The sequence below is a fragment of the Maylandia zebra genome, linkage group LG7 (genome assembly GCF_041146795.1).
Source record: "Maylandia zebra isolate NMK-2024a linkage group LG7, Mzebra_GT3a, whole genome shotgun sequence".
Taxonomy (NCBI): Eukaryota; Metazoa; Chordata; class Actinopteri; order Cichliformes; family Cichlidae; genus Maylandia; species Maylandia zebra.
Genome location: NC_135173.1, coordinates 28,539,400 through 28,559,701, shown reverse-complemented (window position 1 = coordinate 28,559,701; position 20,302 = coordinate 28,539,400). Strand labels below are relative to the sequence as shown.

The following is a 20,302-nucleotide window of genomic DNA, read 5'->3' as shown; positions in this document are numbered from 1 at the left end:
ACCAGTGCCAAAGACTTCACGCCCCAAGGACCTCAACAGCTACAGGCCGGTGGCTCTGACATCCCACCTGATGAAGACCCTGGAGCGGTTGGTCCTGGCTCAGCTTCGGCGCCTAATAAGCTCATCACTGGACCCACTTCAGTTTGCCTACCAGCCTGGCATTGGAGCGGATGATGCCGTCATTCACCTCCTACATCGTTCCCTCGCTCACCTGGAGACCGCTGGAAGCACTGTGAGAATCATGTTCTTTGATTTCTCCAGTGCCTTCAACACCATTCTTCCCTCGGTTCTAAAGGACAAGCTGGTGAACTCTGGAGTGGACCATCACCTCACTACCTGGATCCTGGACTACCTCACCGACCGACCACAGTATGTGAGGACTCAGGGCTGTGTGTCGGACAGGGTCGTCTGCAGTACGGGGGCCCCACAGGGAACGGTTCTGGCTCCGTTCCTCTTCACCATCTACACTGCAGACTTCTCCCACAATTCCACCCAGTGCTTCCTGCAGAAGTTCTCTGATGACTCTGCAATAGTCGGCCTCATCACTGATGGGGACGACAAGGAGTACAGAGGTCTGACCCAAGACTTTGTGGACTGGTGCCAGCTGAACTACCTCCAGATCAACGCCAGTAAAACCAAGGAACTGGTGGTAGACTTCCGCAGGCACAAGCATTCTCCACTGCAACCACTGAACATCCAAGGTATGGACATTGAGGCTGTGGACAGCTACAGGTACCTTGGTGTTCATCTGAACAATAGACTGGACTGGACTCATAACTCAGACGCCCTCTACAGGAAAGGGCAGAGCAGGCTGTACCTGCTGCGGAGACTCAGGTCGTTTGGAGTGGAGGGCCCACTCCTGAAGACCTTCTATGACTCTGTTGTGGCTTCTGCTATCTTTTATGGTGTGGTCTGCTGGGGCGGCAGCATCTCTGCTGGGGACAGGAAGAGACTGAACAGGGTGATCCGAAGGGCCAGCTCTGTTCTAGGATGCCCTCTGGACCCAGTGGAGGTGGTGAGTGACAGGAGAACGGCGGCTAAGCTGTCATCCCTGATGGACAACATCTCCCACCCCATGCAGCAGACTGTGACAGCACTGAGCAGCTCCTTCAGTGGGAGACTGCGGCACCCACGGTGTGGGACGGAGAGATTTCGCAGGTCTTTCCTCCCCACTGCTGTCAGACTCCATAATAAAGACTTTAACTGATCAAGCACACACATCCATACATATGCAATAATACTAAGTGCAATAATCCTTTCTGTCATCGTTGTATTTTTACTCAGTTGTATATAGTATTTGTATTTGTATTCTATTTTTATCTTATTGTATATTTATTTTATTTTATTCTACTGTATATAGTATTTTATTTTATTCTATTCTGTACAGTTGTGTACTGTATTTATTCTTATTGTATTCTAATTTTTGCCTCATAACTTTTGCACTGTCCACTTCCTGCTGTGACAAAACAAATTTCCCACGTGTGGGACTAATAAAGGTTATCTTATCTTATCTTATCTTATCTTATCTTAAAAAAAAATTCAGTAAAATTTAAATGAGAAGTTTGCAGCTCACAGTGTATTTGCTGATGACACCAGCTACATAGGACTGATTGAGAACATTAATTATTCAGCCTACAGAGTTCAGCATCTGAAGCGATGGTGTGACAACAACAACCTACATCTGAACACAGCCAAGACCAAGGAGATGGTAATCGACTTTAGGAGAACAAGGCGATCTGAGCACTTCGCCCTCTACATTGATGCAGCTTCAAGTTCCTCGGGGTCCATATCTCGGCTGACCTTACCTGGTCCACAAACATTTCACAGTAGGTAGGAAAAGCACAACAAAGGCCGTACTTTCTCAGGTGCAATTACTCCAAAGACTTCTAATTAACTTCTACCGCTCCACCATCACGAGTCTTCTGATCTATCTGCTGCACACTCTGGTTCAACTGCTGTACTGTGGAGGACAAGAGAAAACTGCAACGGGTGGTGAGGGCGGCAGAGCGGACAATTGGAACTTCACTAACCCCCCTCAGAGACATTTATACCAGCAGACTTCAGCGGAAAGCCAGTATCATCATCAAGGACCCCTTGCACCCTGGACACTCACTTTTTTCCCTCCTTCTTTCTGGTAAACGCTACAGGTCGATCAGGTCAAAGAAAAACAGAATCAATGTCAATGTCAAGGCTGTCAAACATGCCCTACCCCCACCCTGATTGAAGGTTAACTGTGCTGTTAAAATCCATGGACATTTACAGCGTATTTATGAACCGTATTTATTATAGTAGTAACCAGCATTCCTATCCCTTACTCAATGCGGAATACCACTGATCACATTGCACCTTATACTGCACACTGATCACTCATATATATGTGTGTGTGTGTGTGTGTGTGTGTGTGTGTGTGTGTGTGTGTGTGTGTGTGTGTGTGTGTGTGTGTGTGTGTGTGTGTGTGTGTGTGTTCTTATGTTGATCTGTACATACTATTATTATTATTATTGTGTATTACAACACATTCCCTGTGTCCATCCTAAAAGAATCTGAATGTCTCCAACGGAGAGATGCAAACTGTGTTTCATTGTTCTTGTAACAGTGACAATAAAGATCTATTCTATTCTATTTGTGAAAATATCATTCTACACATTTGTGAATATTTTTCTGTAACTGTAAATTAAAAACACAAGTGTGTTGAAAAAATCTGTACACGTGAGAATTTCAAAATACAAGTTCCAATTTTTTCTCAGTTTTTAAAGCTCTTAAATTCTGTAAAACGTTTACTTTCAAAGCGGAATCTTTGTCAGTAGTAATGTTCGAGGGGCTCTGATTAATGTAACTCACAACATCCGGCGGTTTCCATGGAAGTCCACCAGCTCACCATGTTAGGACAGCTAGCTAACAAAATTCAGAGTAATAAGAACACAGTGTACGTACAGTAAATAGCTGCACTGTTCACCGATTATAGCTGCGTATTTATTAAGTCTTGTTTCAGTGGGTTTCTATAGGAAGAGCAGAATGAACCGTTTGAACCCCACGGTTCCCGCTGATCAGTATCTCGGTAGGTCGTGTGTTGTTAGCTTTGTCAGTTAGCTCCTAGGCTAACTTTATAATCTCTGTGTGTGTCTGTGTTCCAGCGGACAGCAATGTGCTGTTCTACCTGAATGATGCTGTGATCCAGCTGCTAGAACACAAAGAGGAATACAACCAGTTCGGAGTGATCCGCTACTTCGCTGAATAGTAGGTTCCACACAGTTGTTGAAACAGTGAGACTGCAGCTCCGGTGCTTTAGGTTAACAGGTTTTTACGTTAACTAGTTAGATTTGTTTACGAATTCTACTCTCCGTGTACTTGGTGATACATCGTCATGTTCAAGAAATGGTTGTCACTGTTTGCCAGTGTGTCATACGGTTTAAAAGGATTATCATCTCCAGCTCGTGCAAATGCATAGGTTATACGTATCAATACTACTTCATTGTTGTCTGAAGATCATACTGATACCTACATGCATTTGCACGAGCTGGAGATGGAGACCCCCCCTCCCCAGGTCTTTAATCCTGCATTACACAGTGACAGACAGACAGGAAAAGTCTGTGAAAATGATGAATCTGTGGATCAAGCATCTGGAACATGGAGAGTGGAATAAGTTATCTTATCTCATTACTTGATTAATAGATGGAATAATCAATACATTACTCAATTACTGAAATCATCAATAGCTGCAGCCCTAATGTACAGTATCATATTCATCATAGTCATCATATGTGTGGCTGTTGTGTGAGCATCACATATCTCTGAAAAATCTAATCTCTGAAAAAGAAATTGTTGTTTAGAGCTCAGTTTCACAGTCCTTCATCATGGTTTTTTTAAGTGTATTAAAATACATTAATAATAATAAAAAAACAGTTGAATTAAAAAGCTTGTGCATATGTCTATTGAGGAATTAAACATATTAATGAAAAAAATCTACATTCGGGAAATGCTAATCTGAAAATCTGAAAAGAGCAGACATGGTCAGAGCTACTATCCCATCTTGAGTATTGTCACAGTACAAAAGAAGTTAATAACAACTTTTTCTCACACCATAATCACTACATTACACATGTTGGCCAAGGTGGTTACCAAGAAGAAACTCATCTGTTATGATGAATCTGACTGAATCTATTTCACAGGGTAATGGTGGCTGTGTTTCCAGACAAAGCACAGTTCATTACTGGTGTCAGAGCAGTGAAAGCTGAGCCAGCAGCAGCTTGTTTCGCACACTGGTCTCCCATCAGTTTACCGTTGAAGACTAGCAGTTTATCCACAGTGCACATGCGCAAAACAACCAGAAAAAAGCTGCTGACCTCTCAGCTTGCCCAGCTCAAGTCAGTGTTACGGGAGATGGACACGCCCTCAAACCAGAGAGAGATGCAGCAATTCTAGCTCCGTGTGGTCACAAGGTGGCAGTAATGTAAAGGATGGATGCACACGCTAATAGACAGGCGGGGAGCTTTAACAATGCAAGCACTGCTTGCCTTCCATGTCCTGACAGAAAGTTATTTATAAAGACATATCAGAGTCAGAGAGACTTCATTAATCGCAGAGAGCAATTGAGTAAATTTGTGTGTATGTGTGTGTGTGAGAGAAATATATAATATATCTGGGTTTGTAATGTTTCTGTAGTTTCAGCAGTGTAAAGAACAGTAACCACGTCCTCTTCAGAGAGTTTAACTACATCCAGGCCACTCCACATAACAGAGCATCCTTCATTCGAGTATTCTGGAAATGCTACAGACAGATCGGCAAAAGTGGAGGTGAGAACACAATAATGTCTTTGGACTGTGAAATGAAGCTGGAGTACCTCTGGGGAGAACCATGTAGTCATAGTAAAGAACATGGAAACTACAGACAGAAATATCCCAGCCTGGATTCACTCTCAAGATGTTATTGCTGTGAGGTACAGTGCTACTGCTGATGACAGACCTACCCATCTGTCACTCTCCTGAGATACTGTTTCTAAGTTGCTGTTTCTAAGTTCTTTTTGTCTAACATTCACATGCATTCACACCAGAGAACAACATTGGACTAACATCTTGCATGCAGACTAGGGCAGACTGGGCTTGAACCACCAACCTTCCGGTTATTAGATGATCTGCTCTACCACCTGAGCCTTAATGAAGACAACTGAGTGAGCATCACTTGTAAAAAGTGGACATGAGATTATGAAGCTACCAACCTTGACACACTACAACCTTTGGTTGGACCTGTTGACCTTAAAACTCTGTCCATAAAAATCATGGACAAAATCAGTCAAAACAGCCTTGGGAGATTCCATTACCCACTAGAAATAAGTGTGAATACAGTTGTACAAGGACCAAATAGCCCTGTACTCTTGAAACATCCCAGCAGGACACATTGACTAGATCTAAAGCTTATTATGGTATACTTAGGAAGCTGGTAAATGTAGACATAGACATTAAATAGACACAGGAGGAGTTAAATCTGGGTGATGCTGTATGTTTCTTCTTGATGTGGTTGCAGTGACCTCAAACAACATGCTTTTTCAAAATCAGTGAATTTACAAATCCTTGCAGATCAAAGAGACAAAGTTTTTGATGTCAGTGTATTTGTAATTAATAAAAAAATTGATATAAAACTATGTTTATGTCATAAGTGTTACATTATTGTTTTAGTTGTCACTGACAGTTTTATGTGTTACAGTTTTGTGCTGTCATGAGTTTTCTATTTAAAACTGGTGGTTAGTCATTGTGTAATTTGTAGCCAACAAATGTTTTGTGTCTTGTGTTGCAGACTTGCTCTCCATGCTGGAATACAGGTCCCTGCTGCAGTTACTGTGTCCAGATTTTCCAGTGGTGTTAGTTCAGAGTGCCGCCAGGTCAGCAAAAGAGTAACTTCCCAAGGTTTCATCTTGATTATTTCACATCAAGATGAAACCTGAGTGCTTTGCACAATATATAATCCTATGTAATTCATTTGAGCACATTTTCAATGTAGCACATTTTGAACACAACAGATCTTAACAGGCTGAAAGTTTCTGGGTAATGATTGCTGTTCTCTCCTCCTCTAGAATTGCTGTGATGGACGACACCATCGATTGTCTGATGTCTTTCTCTGATTTTCTTTATGCTTTCCAGCTGCAGTTTTACTACCAAGGTAATAAACCAAGTGATGAAAAGAATAATTAAAGAGAGCAAATTAATGAACTTAGGGAGGGAAAGGATCAATAAACTGAAGGAACAGAATACAAACCCAAAGGACTATATAGAGAAAATAAGGGAAAATGGTAATAATTCATGTGCACTGATTATTAAATGAAGAGAATCTAGTTAATGAAATAGGAAATCTAGGAAACAGACTGAAAAAATTACTAAAGGGAGTAGATTAATGTTAATCCAGGGAACCGAATGGTAATATGAGTTAACGAAATAAAAGGAATTATTCATAACGACTGTGTAATAAACTGAGGGGGGTAAAGAATTCACCACTAACTGAAAAAATAAGTATCCTAGAAAAAGAGAATATTTAACTTGGGTAACAGATAAGAATGTAAAGATTTGATTAAATTGGATAATAAAGGATAAAATAACTGAGAAAATAGGTTTTACGAACCCATTCTCTCAGTTATTTCACCCGAGGGAATAAACAAACCAATATTAATAAAAATATAGTAATAACAATAAATACAAAATGAATAAAATGTATGTAATAATGTTAATAATGTGATTTGTTTTTAAGTTAAAGGAAACGTCCATTAAATTCATCCATTGTGTTCGTAGAGTTCCTGGACTGTGTGCTGGTAATCTACCAAGATCTGCTAGCAGGTAAGAGTCCCAACACTGTCATCGTCCCCACATCCACCTCCATCGAGCAGATCCCATCTGTGTCTACAGAGGAGAACAACAAAGAAGAGCGGCCACAAGATGGGGTGGAGCCTTCCACTTTGGCTCAGTGTATAGACGCCCTGTGCGACAGGTCCAAACATAGGTAAACACTTCAGTTCTCACTCACCACTATATTCTTTTAGTTTCCTGTAGACATCTTGTGAAGGCGATAACTCTCAAAGGTGATGTAGCTGATGTAATATTTTCAAATTCCTACCATTAGACTTCAAGGTCAATGTCAGAATTCACTTAAAATCTTGTGAATGCGATGACTTAAGGAAGTAACTTAGGATTTTCACATTGCATCTAGTGTGTCTAGGCCAGTATTTAGGTGCTTCATTTTTTAAATTTTAATTGTAATCTGTAAATAAAAAAATATATAAACTAATAAATAATGACCAAAAAGCAATAATAATGATGAATTAAAAAAAAAAAGTATTAATTTTAACGACACGTGTTTAAATTCACTAAGACAGTAAGGCTGTATTTTGTCTGTACACTAAATTTGTTTGTGAAGTACGAAAAAATTGTGGTGCAAAAATGTTGATAAATCACTGCGTTTTTGTGCGTATACACTAAATATTTGCAAAAATATTCCCACCTCACCACACAACAATTTCAGTACCAGTTGTAGTACTGATTTGTCATTATTTGTGTGTGTGTGTGTGTGTGTGTGTGTGTGTGTGTGTGTGTGTGTGTGTGTGTGTGTGTGTGTGTGTGCAGTCATCCGCCCAGGTCATGTATGAGGGAAATCCTGAACCAGACTGACAGAATTTCTTACTACAGCTTCCTTATGAGTCTGGCTAAACAAGAGGCCATCAACCAAACTATTGGTGGGTTCAACCACCACTGTGTGTCAATGAGACACTGGGTCTTATTGACACACAGTGCATAAGCATTACATCAGTCAAAAAATGTGCATTTGGTTTGTATTACATTAGTGTTGCTTTCAAATGTTTGAATTTTGAACCTTTTCGTTTCCCTGATTCTGCAGGAGTGTTACCCAGTAAGGCAGAGCTGCTCATTGACCCAGAGATGGACCAGGAACTTGACAAACTGTGAGACTGCACATCTATGCACATAGTAATAAACATATCAACAACAGGAACATTACTCCATATATTAGGCAACTGTAACCAGGTGTTAATGTGTTATATGACAAGTGAGGGATTCCTCAGATCTGCTGGAGGCTTACAACAGAAAAAAATAGATTTGTACTATTTTCAGTTGACCTGTGTTGTTTCTGTTTTACTCTTATTAAGGATTAAGCGAACTGAATTCTACATTTTAGAAGCAGATGCTACAAGAGTTTTCAGAGCTGCTTTTCAACCCCTAGACAGTTAGTATAGATTGTAGTAAGGTAGATTGGATTGATAGCAAAGAGCATCGAAGTAATCTGAAATTAAACCCCTCAGCAGCACAAGGCTATAAAACAAGAAAAATGAACTCCCTTGAATAATATAATTTATAATTTTTTATACATTTATGCCAATAATGACTAACACTTATCAATTTTTGAAAAAATCACAGCCGTGATGTTCTCTTGCTGTCCAGGATTGCTCAAAGTTCCTGGTTTATCTTTTATATGTAAATTTGTGGGTTTCAAAGGTCAAAATCGAATTAATGTCCAAGCTGCTGATTCTGATATTGTTAGACTTCTGTTCACTGGCATGAAAACGGTTACTCTGCTGCTACTCTCGTGTTCAAATGTAATAGCGCTCCAGTACAATCTCTACATACTTTCACTTTGCTTTTTTCCCATTTTGCTCTTTTCTTCTTCTAATTGTAATCTTTTGTTCTCTTGCTGTCCAGGATTGCTCAAATCGTAGTGAGTCCTAGCAGTAACAGTAGCAGTAGTGCTGTGGGGGGGCTAAAAGAAGTGCAGAAGAAGGCATCACCCAGGAGGAACATCCACCACAGGAGGAGGATGGAGGTGGAGAGTGACGGCTCCACTGAAGAGACAGATTCATCTGAAAACTGATCTCTGACAACTTAGTGACCTGTTGCCTGCCGTCTTAAAGGAACGCCTGTTGAAAATCGACAGTGTGTCAGGACTGAAGAAGAAGACGTCCTTCTAACTTTTACGATTGTAAATAATGCAAATAATATTAAAGAAAGCATTAAAGGATGTGTCTAACATGCATTAGAAAACATACAGAATTCAGCTCTCACCAATCACTACTGCACTATAATTTATAGATGAATCTGTTTGTGGCTCAAACTGTGCAGAATGCAAAAAACAAGGAACCAGATGAGTTCCAAACATCAATACACACACATCTGCATCCAAAAATAGTAAATATATAATACAAACCTGTCTTGTAGCATGCTTTTTAGTCAATAAGACTAGAAAAGCAGAAAGCATTATATGAATACCGTTCCATTTCTGTATATGTTTGTATGAGGCTGTTTATCACAAGAGCAATGTGGAAAAAAATACATCTACAAACTTACTGTAAACACAAAACTGTATACAGAATAAAATTCTGTGAGCTTGTTAAGCAACAAGGCCTTGCAACTTTGAAAGATACAAAACGACATACTTTTACTTTTCTTGTTGCTCTTTCCCGTCACCCTCCAACCTGTCGAGGCAGATGACTCCCACTTCTTGAACCTGTTTTTGCTGGAGGTCTCTTACTCCAAGTGCTGTTGTTGGGGTTCTCTCTAATTCTGTAGGTTGTTTACCTTAGTATATGAAGCACCTTGACTTTGCTGTGAACTTGCAGTGTATAAATAAAATTGAATGGGAAAGTGTATATTGTGATATTTGCTATGTTGATTGGAACAGCCAGTGATCAAACCACCAACCTCCTGAGCTACAGCCACCCCTGAACCATGAATTGCACGGGATTGGCAGATGGAGAAGCGTCACTTCAGAGAACACATCTCTACTGCTGTACAGTCCAGGGGTTGTTCTTCAGGAGTTTTTGTTGAAAAGGCCGGAATTGGAAGAGTTTCAAGCTGCCCTGGTGTACCTCTCATTACATCTGTGGAGAAGGTAAAAGCGTTCCAGAGGAGTTGAATTTCCAGGGGATACTGCTTTCTTGTTGGGTCATTATGAGCATGAATGAAAGATTGTGTTTTTGGCCAAGGCGTGCTCAGTCTCTCTTTAATCTTACTCCCCTCAAAGATCAGAAATAAAATCAAAATTAGTACAGAGTAGGTTTATTAGATAAATACAGTTAAGGTGATTTGATTGTTTTGCTTTTATTATTTGAATTAGGTTTTTCTTTACTCCAAAATTTCTTTACAAAGACATCCTGTATTCAAAAAGTCTATATGTTCCCATTCTAAACAGGAAAGGTCAAAATCTGACTATTAGTTTACATCTTATAAATAGCTCTTACAGGTTACTCCAAATTTAAAAACAACAGATCCTCTGGGACTGCTCTCCAGTCCTCTTAATTAAACCTAGTCATATTCCAAGGGCACTGAGAGGAGAGCTGCTACAACAGGTGTGTTTGGTTGGTACGATTCCCATCACCTATCACCTCCATCCAAGCTCTGCACTGCCTAACTGGTAATATTCATAGGATCAGAGACTGTACCTTTTAAACAGAAAGACTGTTGGGGTGATGGTTCTGCATATTGACAAGCTGGGCACGACCACTTAGCTCCAGTGAAAGAAACTCTTATTACTACAGCATACCAAGACATTTTGGACAAATGCTCCCAACTTTGTGGGAATAGTTTGATGACGGCCACGTCCCATTCCACCTTAACTGTGCACCACTGTAGAAAGCAATGTCCATAAGGGCATGGACAAGCAAGTTTGGTGTGGAAGAACTTGACTGGCCTGCACTCGATAGAACACCTTGGGATGAATTAGAGCAGAGACTGTGAGCCAGGCCTTGTTGTCCAGCATCAGTGTCTGACCTCATGAATGTGCTTCTGGAAGAACAATCAAAAAAAGAATAGAAATATCCTTTATTGTCCCTCACTGGGGAAATCCAGGTAGCAAAGTGACCGGCAGATAGAGCATGCAAAGAAGAAAGATGAAATAAAAAACAAACAGAAAATAAATAAGACTGTAGAGGGCATATTTACACTTTAAATAGCATACTCAGATTCAAAACCCCTCTGTGTAACAGAGTAGGATAATTAATAAAAATGTACAAAAAGTGCTGTATATTAGTGCTTTTTACAGAAACTGGAAAAACTGCAATTAAATGCAGGGATGTAAACAATGTATTCTAATTATTGTAATTAAGGAGTCAGATGGTCTAATTTTGTTTTAAACCCTTTAAATAAATAAATCAGATATAATTTGGCTGAGTTGGCTCAAGGCCTCAACGTTTATTGTGTATTTCTGATCACTACATAAGTACCTGGGTGTTCACCTGAACAATAAATTGGACTGGAGTCACAGCACTGATGCTATTTACAGAAACAGTCAGAGCAGACTTTATCTGCTGAGGAGACTCGGATCTTCTGCAGTGTAGGGGCGCTCCTGAAGACCTATTTTTTTTTAACTCACTCAAAAATGGTGTTGTCTGTTTTCTACTGTCACTGGTTGGAACAGCAGCTTATCTACAGCTGAGAGGAAGCAGTTGGATAAGCTCATCAGGAAGGCCAGTTCTGTCCTAGGATGCCCCCTCAAGCCAGTGCAGGTGGTAGGAGACAGAAGATAGTATCACTCTTGGACAATGTGTCCCACCCATGAAGCTGTTACAGAACTGTAAAAAGCAAACTGTGGCTGGTAGCTCTCACCAGCAGGAAACTTACAGGGGCGTTTCTTTGACAAACAAACAAACAAACAAACAAACAAACAAACAAACAAACAAACAAACAAACAAACAAACAAACAAACAAACAAACAAACAAACAAACAAACAAACAAATAAATACGATCACACGGGGACACTTATTACATGCACTAAGTGTTTCCCCAAGGAAATAACTGGTACCACTGCAACCAAATTATCTTAGAAACAGTATATCAGTTCATCATAAGTGCCTAAGCAAGGCCTGATTCCTATGAGGTGTTAGCCCCAGCTCAGGAATTGCACATGGCCCAGAAATTTTGATGAATAGGAAGATAAAATGGTTGACTATTAGTTACTAAATAGTGGAAAGGGGGTGGGATTAAATAAGCTTATGCTGCGTCCTACTCCTTTTTGAACATGTAAGTTATTTATAATTACTATTCCTTTTTTTCCCTTTTGTTTTGCTTTATTTGTCTCTTTTTTTCTCTGTTGTTGTTGTTGTATTAATTGAACATGTTCAAAATAAAGATACAATACGAATACGATCTTTTTTGCACCTTCAGTTAATATTGAAGCAATGTGGACGCCACTACTAAAGATCAAGTGGACATAAGTGGCATTTCAAGTGATGTTAAACAAAACAAATTACTTACAATATTTCAAAATAATGTAATTTTCTTGTCTAATGTCGTTTTAATTGATATAAGGATGTTGATGAAAACATTTTTAACTCTACTATTAAACACTAGGCTCTAACATATAAACAACAGACAACTTCACCATCCATCCAGCCGCTCCCGCTTATCCTTTTCAGGGTTGCGGGGTGGGGCTATCCCAGCTGTCATTTAATAGTTTAATAATTTAATAATTTCTGGTGAATTCATCAAACACACTGAATGATGTCCTGCCTCCACCTGGTCTGGGTCCTAACTGTCAACTGCCTGTAGGTAAAGGAGAACTCAGAACTATCCGAAAAACGAAAACAAAATAAAAAACTAATATGAAAAAATAAGGAAAGAGCATACTTTGTTCAGATTTAAGTTTTTCTACTTAATATATAGTTCTGCCTTTCTCTAACTCACCCTAGCTAACATAATATGCCTAAATTACACATCTACAATATGTATCACTGTGCTGAGTGTTCGACAACATATATGAAATATAGTTGGTTAAAAATATATTTGGTGCAATTCAAACAGAAGAAAATAAGTGAATGCTTACCTGATGTATTACAGAGGATATATCTGGGGTGTAGTAATGTCTCCCGGTCAACCATAAATCCATGATGTTTCAATGGTGGCGAGATGGGATGTACCACGTTGAGAGGGGTGCGATGGAACAGTCCATCTGATAATAGCTTTAATTTTCTGGTCAACTATAATTCCATGACATTTGAGCATCATTGTTGTCACCTGGTCAACTGTAAATAGATCATTAATCAATTATAACAGGACAACTTTGAATCTGTGTTATTTCAGTGTCATTACTTTTGCACTGTCAGTTTGATCGGTATTTTAACACTGATTCAACATTTATTTAGCACTGAGATTTCAATCTGGACCACAATGATGATTCAGATGAAAACTAAACATCATTCAATGTTATCTTTCTATCTGGGAAACCAGAAAAAAAGTGTATGTCATAACTGAATAATTCAACTGTATTCTTGCAACATACATATCAAAAGTATCAGGTCTGAACGTAGCACACAAACTCCGTGCAATAAATATTTCTAGGAATTGAACACATTTCATATTTTATGAAAAAAACATGTCTTGCTTTGAAATTAAGTTGTAAACATGATTTATTGACAAGAACCACCACCAGCATCATCTTGACTTTGTTTTACAACACTGATATTATGCAGTGTCACACCCAGATTTTTGTCAAACCAGCAGCATACAATAATAACTTCTATACAAACATCTATACAGGATATATCTATATTGAGTTATGTGCACTTGATCTCCATGGCGTTAGAATCACAGAAGTGGAATACATAGGGCACTTTCTGGTACAGCCTCTCACCATGATGCAGCTAAGATGACAGCCACAGTCGTACATATTTGACTTAACCAACAAACAAAGTTTGCTGTCTTATATATTGTGTGTAATGCAAATGTAATTCTTGAAACAAACATGTAAGCCAAGAATGGTGTGACACAGTGTGTTTGATGCAGGCCACTTTGTTTTGGTTGTCCTGAAAAATTCAGGTTTTATGCAAAGAGGACCATAAAGATCACTGAGATTACTGTGTTAGGACAGCAGCTGCAATGCTCCTACTAGTGAATCTCACGGACAAGTTGCAGAAGTGCCCATACAAGAAGAGTGACAGCATGAGGAGTCCAAGATGAAGCACTGATTGTCTTTTCCTAATATTTGGGCAAAACACACCACCTATAATAGCAGAAAGATGCCTATTTTCAGTCCCCAGAATTTTTGCTTTTAATATCTGTTTTTGGTCGGGGATCGTCCACACAGTTATATGCCTTCCTTAATAAGAGCTCCACCCTCTCCGTCCCTCTTCTAAAGTCCTGTACAGCTACAAGACTGCTTGTCTGTAACTGGCTGTTGTTTCTATTTCGATTCTGTGACAAAGAGGAAAGCCATCATCATTACACCAGAAAATAAAATAGAAAAAAAGGCACTGTTGCTCTGATATAGTGTAAAACTTTTCCACCTTTATTTCCACTGGCTTAATCTGCTCAAATCGTTTTATTCCATATACATTTAATAGAAGACCAAAGATTCAAATTCCTGAACTTATAACTGCAGTAAGTAGATTTTTGCCACATCTGGGTAGCAGAACAGCTGTCTACATTTTATATGACCAGAGGCCTAAACTAGGAAGCAGGATTTCAGCGTATCCAGGGAACTTCAGGTTTCACCCTGGGTGTTTTGCACCATGAAGGCGGTGCATTTCTTACTGGGGTAAATCGCCACGGTAACTTATGCTGTGAATCTAACCTGTAGGTTAAAATCCTGATTGGTGATCGAGAGGTATAAAATCACTGCCTACTGACCAATCAGCTCTACAGAACATAGCATTACCATGCCTGCAAGGTCACTCGGACCTCTGTGCATTAAAAAGAGGAAGATTTGTACTAGCACAAACTGTCATTGTTTCCTTAATGAGCATCGGTAATAAAAAATAACTTTTAGATGAAAACTTATTCCTTGATTTTTTTTCTCACTGTAACAAAGAATTTTATTGTTTTACTGGCATTGATATCTGATCCTAAAACAGGACACCTACACTGTACTTGCTGACCTCATATGAAATTTGTAAGTAGACTACCTTTGAATTCTGGTTTTAGATTTAATGTTTTCTCTCAAATCCTTAAACAGGGTCTACAGCTCGAAGAATCAAAACTGCGAGTCACATTGCCACAGGCATGTTCGTGTTTGGTGATTTGGAAAAAATATTAAATATTGCTGCATGTAATTTTAATCTGCAACAAAATGTCATTTACTTTGTTTTTTGTTCTGTGTGCAAAACCACAAGATTAACAATTAACGATGAACTACAGCTTAAAAACTCGCACTTACAAAACATAAACATAGTTTAGGGGTCAGAGAGTAAGGATTAGTATTAAAACATAATTTATAAATAGGCTTAGTCACCATTGCAAAAGTGATATAAGGTCAGCGAGTATCATGGTGATTTACCTCAGTAAGAAAGTGAAACATCACCTAGAACAGAAAATGCTGGCAGCTGCCACTGCTCCCACCTCAGCCTCCTAGTAGAGCCCCCTATTGCATAAGTTTGAATTTTCAGAAAAAATGACTTCTGACCTTAAGGTCTAGGTCACCAAGATTCAAATTCGCCCGAGAGTTTTAGAAGATGCACCTATCGTATCAATTTCAAAATCCTGGGTGAATTCCTTCTTGCATTATTGAAAGATTATCAGAAAGATTTTCAGAAAAGTTGACCTCTGGCCTTCACCTTGAGGTCAAGGTCACTGAGATTCATTCTTGTCCAAGATATTTAGTGGTTTGTGAAAATCCTCCATCACCCTTGTTCTTAAGTTGTTGCATTCACAGGATTTTCAGAAAACTTTACTTCTGACTGAAGATTCACTGAGATTCTAACTCATCTGGGATTTTTAGTACGTGCTCCTATGGCATGAATTTCAAAATCCTACGTCACCTTGTGCTCAAGTTATCACATTCATAAACTTGGGTGTCCACACCACCCAACCACCTAGCGTGACCAGCACATGTGGCTTTCATTTGTGAAACCACATGTGCCACTTTCTACCTCCTTTTTGATAACTTAAAGCTCCAACTGTTAGCAAGGGTTGAGTATGTATGCTTTAAGCAATACAGAAAATGTCTCAGCTTAAAATAATGCGGTCCTTCCCATTAGTCTGCATCAAGTACATCAGTGCGCAGTCAAAGAAAGCTGCATGAAGAGTTGAAGTTGAGCCACATTTGGAAGAAAAAGGAAAGCAGCAAAAAAGACGAATGAGACATCTTTACAAGAACTCCAAAGATCATCAACAGTAGACTGTCATGTCTGGGGTTCAGAAAATACACAGTTTAGAGTTTTAGAAATGTTTTTTGTTTTTATTGTCCTTTAAAATACTGTCTTGGAAACTGCAGGGGGAACCTTTAAAATAAACTTGAATCAAAGATTGTCAAAAGAATTTCGTTTGATCAGAAGAATGTAGTTACGTCACTGAGATGATCATCATTGCACATCACTGCAGCAGGTAGAATAGATCAGCTATTTTTTAAATCCTACTTTAAGTTGTGAATGACTACAGAGAAAATAAGAAAGAATGGGGGAAAGTAGAAAGTGTTTAAAAGGGGCTTTATGAGGGGTTTAAAAAATATCCTTGTAATTTATAGTCTTTTGTTTTTACCACGTTAGCTGGAAAATATAAAACTTGTAAAATAAAGCGTTATCATTTGAACTCAAGTGCCTGTATCACTCAGTTACATCAAATGTTAATAATGAGAAAGAGCATTCATGCACTAGTTTCTTGTTTTACTAACTATTCAGTTTGTTTAAAAATGAATGACTATGTTCCTGGAGCTCAAAGTGTGGTCTAAGTGTTCAGTGGCATACAAATATTTAATTGAATCCCTACTGAACATGTACATTTTCTCACTTACAAAGAAAAGAACAGTTTTGAATTTCTATGTCAGTTTCATTCAAATGGAGAGCAACATGATGTCAACCAAAAATCCAGGAAAAAAAACTGTCCTAAATTGATTTGCATGTCCCTGAGCGAAAAAAATATTTGATCCCCTACAACCCAGTAAGAATTCTGGGTCCCACAGATTTCTGAGTGCCCACATGGCACACAAACCACAATAAATCAATCATTCAGTACACTGGAGATACTCCTGGTCTCAACCTGCATTGTTTATACATTAATCATGCCCACCAAAACAATTTCACATTGAGTGGGCCAGTGGACAGAGCTGTACTGTAAGATCTTGGATGAGAACCTTCTTCCCTGAGTTAGAACACTGAAGAGCGGTTGTACACGGGTCTTAAAGCATGAAAATTATCTAAATACAAACAAGTAAACAACAGAGCAGCTAAAAAAGGAGAACATTATGATCATGGAGTGGCCAGTCTGTAGACCTCTATCCTATAAATCAGATCTGTAGAGAGAATCAGCACTGAAGCTTGAAGTTGCCAACAGGCAGCCAAGAAAATTAAAGGATTTGGAGAATTTCTGTAAAGACGAGTGGGCGCAAAATCCCTGCTGAGATGTGTGAAAAAATGGTGACCAACTACAAGAAACATCTTACTGCTGTGCTTGCCAATAAGGAGTTATCTACCAACAGAGATGGGTGTTACTGTAATCTGATTACTTTTTTCAAGTAACGAGTAAAGTAAGGGATTACTATTGCAAAAACGGTAATTAGATTACCGCTACTTTCCCGTAGGAACGCTGCGTTACTGCGTTACTAAAACCGTGATTTTTTTTGCGAGAGTGTCTCACAACAGTGACGTAAGCGAGTGCGACGTTCGTGGCAACAGCTGTGTGCAGATCAACAATGGATAATATATCGAGTGCGGGAGAGAGTATGAGCGTGCAGCGTTTAAAGCGTGGAAGCACTGACCTTACTTTGAGTTTGATTCCATAAAAAGTGACAAAAACATTAGTGTCCGTTGTGCGTGGGAAGAAAACTTATTTTTACACCGAAACCCCCCCCCTAAACAAGCTCCTAGTGCGCAACGACATAATGGGAAATTCACAGAGAAACTCGCGGATTCTTCAACTGACCGCTGCGGCACACCTGCACCAGGGTAAACCTCCGCCTACCCCACTCCTGCTTTACAGGTGAAAATAGAGCAAAAGGACCGCTAGTCTTTGATTTTATTTATGTTCTGCTGTGTTTTACTTGCATCTATTTGAAAGACTGAGTGTAAACACAAAAAATATTTTATTTTATGTGCTGGAATGTGCAGAAAATAGGTTTAAATGTTAAACAAATTTCTTCAAGTCAGAGAATGTTGCATATAATTAAATTTTTGCTTGATGCATAAAGTTAAAAGCTTAAAACTAATAAAACAAGTTTTAAAAAAAGACTTTTCCATTTGATTACATTTTGTATGATGGATTATGTAGAAAAAGTAGAATTGGGCTGAAGATCTATCGCTTTATCACCTATTCAGGTTGTAAATCGTGTTTTTAAAAAGTAACTAAGTAACTAAGTAATTAATTACTTTTGAAAATAAGTAATCAGTAAAGTAACGGGATTACTTTTTTGGGGAAGTAATCAGTAATTAGTTACTGATTACTTTTTTCAAGTAACTTGACCAACACTGTCTACAAAGTACTAAAAGTGCATTTTAGTTTAAAGTGGACATGAAACACTACATGTATAAAGGCTAATTTACACCATCGAGCCCAGAACTCAAAAAACATAGATGTAACTCTGTCTGTGTATCTGCAGTTATTTATTGAAGAAATAGTGCTCAACGTTAACATTTAAAGAACATTTTTAGTGCTATTTGTGCCATTACAGAACAAGACATCATCGGTTGGTTGGAGTCAATAGACATTACATTAGTTTATGTTAACTAACTAGTAACACAACCAATAACTGAGGGGATAATAAATGCACTAAAAGCACTAAAGCTAAAAATCAGTTTGAGGGGATCACTTTTCTGCTATATAAGCATATACTGTCCACTTTCACTGTCTGTCTCTTTAGTAGTACCTGGCTCTTCGATGTTTGGCTAGCTACACTAAAACAGGAAAATAGAACTGTAAGGCGTAATGTTCGGGTTTGCAAAGCACTTTTTGAATGAGGACAGTGTGGAGGAGAGTCTGTTTTTGAGTCAGGCGACAGATGATTCACTGGACGGACAAGCTGGAGTAAGAAACTCAGATTTTTCCTCCTCTGGCTGTACAGAATCGCGCAATCAGCTGATGCGATCGGCACTATTTTATGCAATAAAAGAGTCTCTCTTTTTTCCAAGCACATCCAGACAGTTTACAGCATAACAGATTACTACATGCGAATCACACCACAAGCACAACTACGTTTCTTACCAAAGCACGATTGGGAATCCCATGAACTGCAGGAAAAATGTGTCGATGTGTGTGATGGACAAATATTAGAAGTGAAGAATGTGATATAAACCAGTTTAAAATAAAACTCAAAAAAGAAATTTTAAATAAGTATAAGAATGAAGAAAATGCAATTAACCCAAGACAGCAGTCAAAGTGACGTTTATTTTTTTCTGCAAATTAACAAATCTAAATATAGTTTTAGTTGAACATGAGAAAATATTTTTTTGTGATGTTACGTTCTAAGTTGAAGGCGTTGTATACGTTTTTGTTGTTCAAATTTAGATGATGAGGATGTAAACCTGAGGGGGTCGGGCTAAATAAGTATATACTTCTGCCTTTTCAAACAACTGCATGGAAAGATTTTATGAAATGTTGGTGAATGTATATGTTTGAAATAAAAATGAACTGAACTGAACTGGAGAAAAGTGAAGCCCAAACGTTAGTGAGGCGGAGCGTAATTTGGAGATTAGTGCTGTCAGCGTTAACCTCGTTAGAATGACGTTAACACCATAACCGCACTAATGTGGCAAATTGCCGTTAGCCAGTAAGCGCGGATCGCCTTGTGTGTGGGGTTGCACAGCGCTAATGCGTTAACGAACTAACCGTGCTAATGCGTTGATGCCGTGCAGCCCCACGCACGGGGCGACCCGCGCTTACTCGCTAACGGAGATTTGCCGCGTTAATGCGGTTATGGCATTAACGTCATTTTAATGAGATTAACGCTGACAGCACTAGTGGAGATTTAAAAAAAAATTTTCCTATGGACATGCTGATGGACGTTAAGATTTTCAATCGTGTTTTGGTAAAAAACATAGTTATGTTTGTGGTGTGACAAAAAAAACCCAGTTTGGATATGCTTGGGAAAAGAGAATATTATTACATAAAATAGTGCTGATCACACCTTGTGAGAAACTGTTTTAACAGCTGACTGCACAGTTCAGGCCTGGTGAGGAAAAGCAGCACAAAAATTTTACAGTCCTTATTTTTCCCTGGGTTATTGGTTGTGTTACTAGTTAGCTAACATAAACTAATGCAATGTCTGTTGACTCCAACCAACCCGATGATGTAATGTTCTGTAACTGATACAAGATGGCGCTACACATATTCTAAAAACTTGAACTTTAAGCATTTCTTTCTTAAAACCAGCCACACATACAGAGTTACATCTATG

General features: G+C 38.8%; 1 protein-coding gene across 3 annotated transcripts; it reads left to right on the top strand.

Annotated features, from left to right (window-relative positions):
- The first annotated feature begins 2,834 nt into the window (after positions 1 to 2,834).
- On the top strand, positions 2,835 to 9,637 carry cstpp1 (centriolar satellite-associated tubulin polyglutamylase complex regulator 1). Of its 3 annotated transcripts, none has more exons than XM_004556202.3 (10): positions 2,835 to 3,058; positions 3,135 to 3,237; positions 4,663 to 4,793; positions 5,791 to 5,875; positions 6,068 to 6,153; positions 6,777 to 6,821; positions 6,891 to 6,984; positions 7,605 to 7,714; positions 7,876 to 7,939; positions 8,694 to 9,637. In XM_004556202.3, the coding sequence occupies exons 1-10, from the start codon at positions 3,016 to 3,018 to the stop codon at positions 8,860 to 8,862; spliced, it is 930 nt and encodes a 309-aa protein (XP_004556259.1). In that variant the 5' UTR covers positions 2,835 to 3,015; the 3' UTR covers positions 8,863 to 9,637. The 3 variants fall into 3 exon arrangements, with proteins under 3 accessions (XP_004556259.1, XP_004556257.1, XP_004556258.1); XM_004556201.4 differs by having other exon boundaries at positions 2,840 to 2,926; positions 2,993 to 3,058; positions 6,777 to 6,984; XM_004556200.3 differs by having other exon boundaries at positions 6,777 to 6,984.
- Positions 9,638 to 20,302: the final 10,665 nt, after the last annotated feature.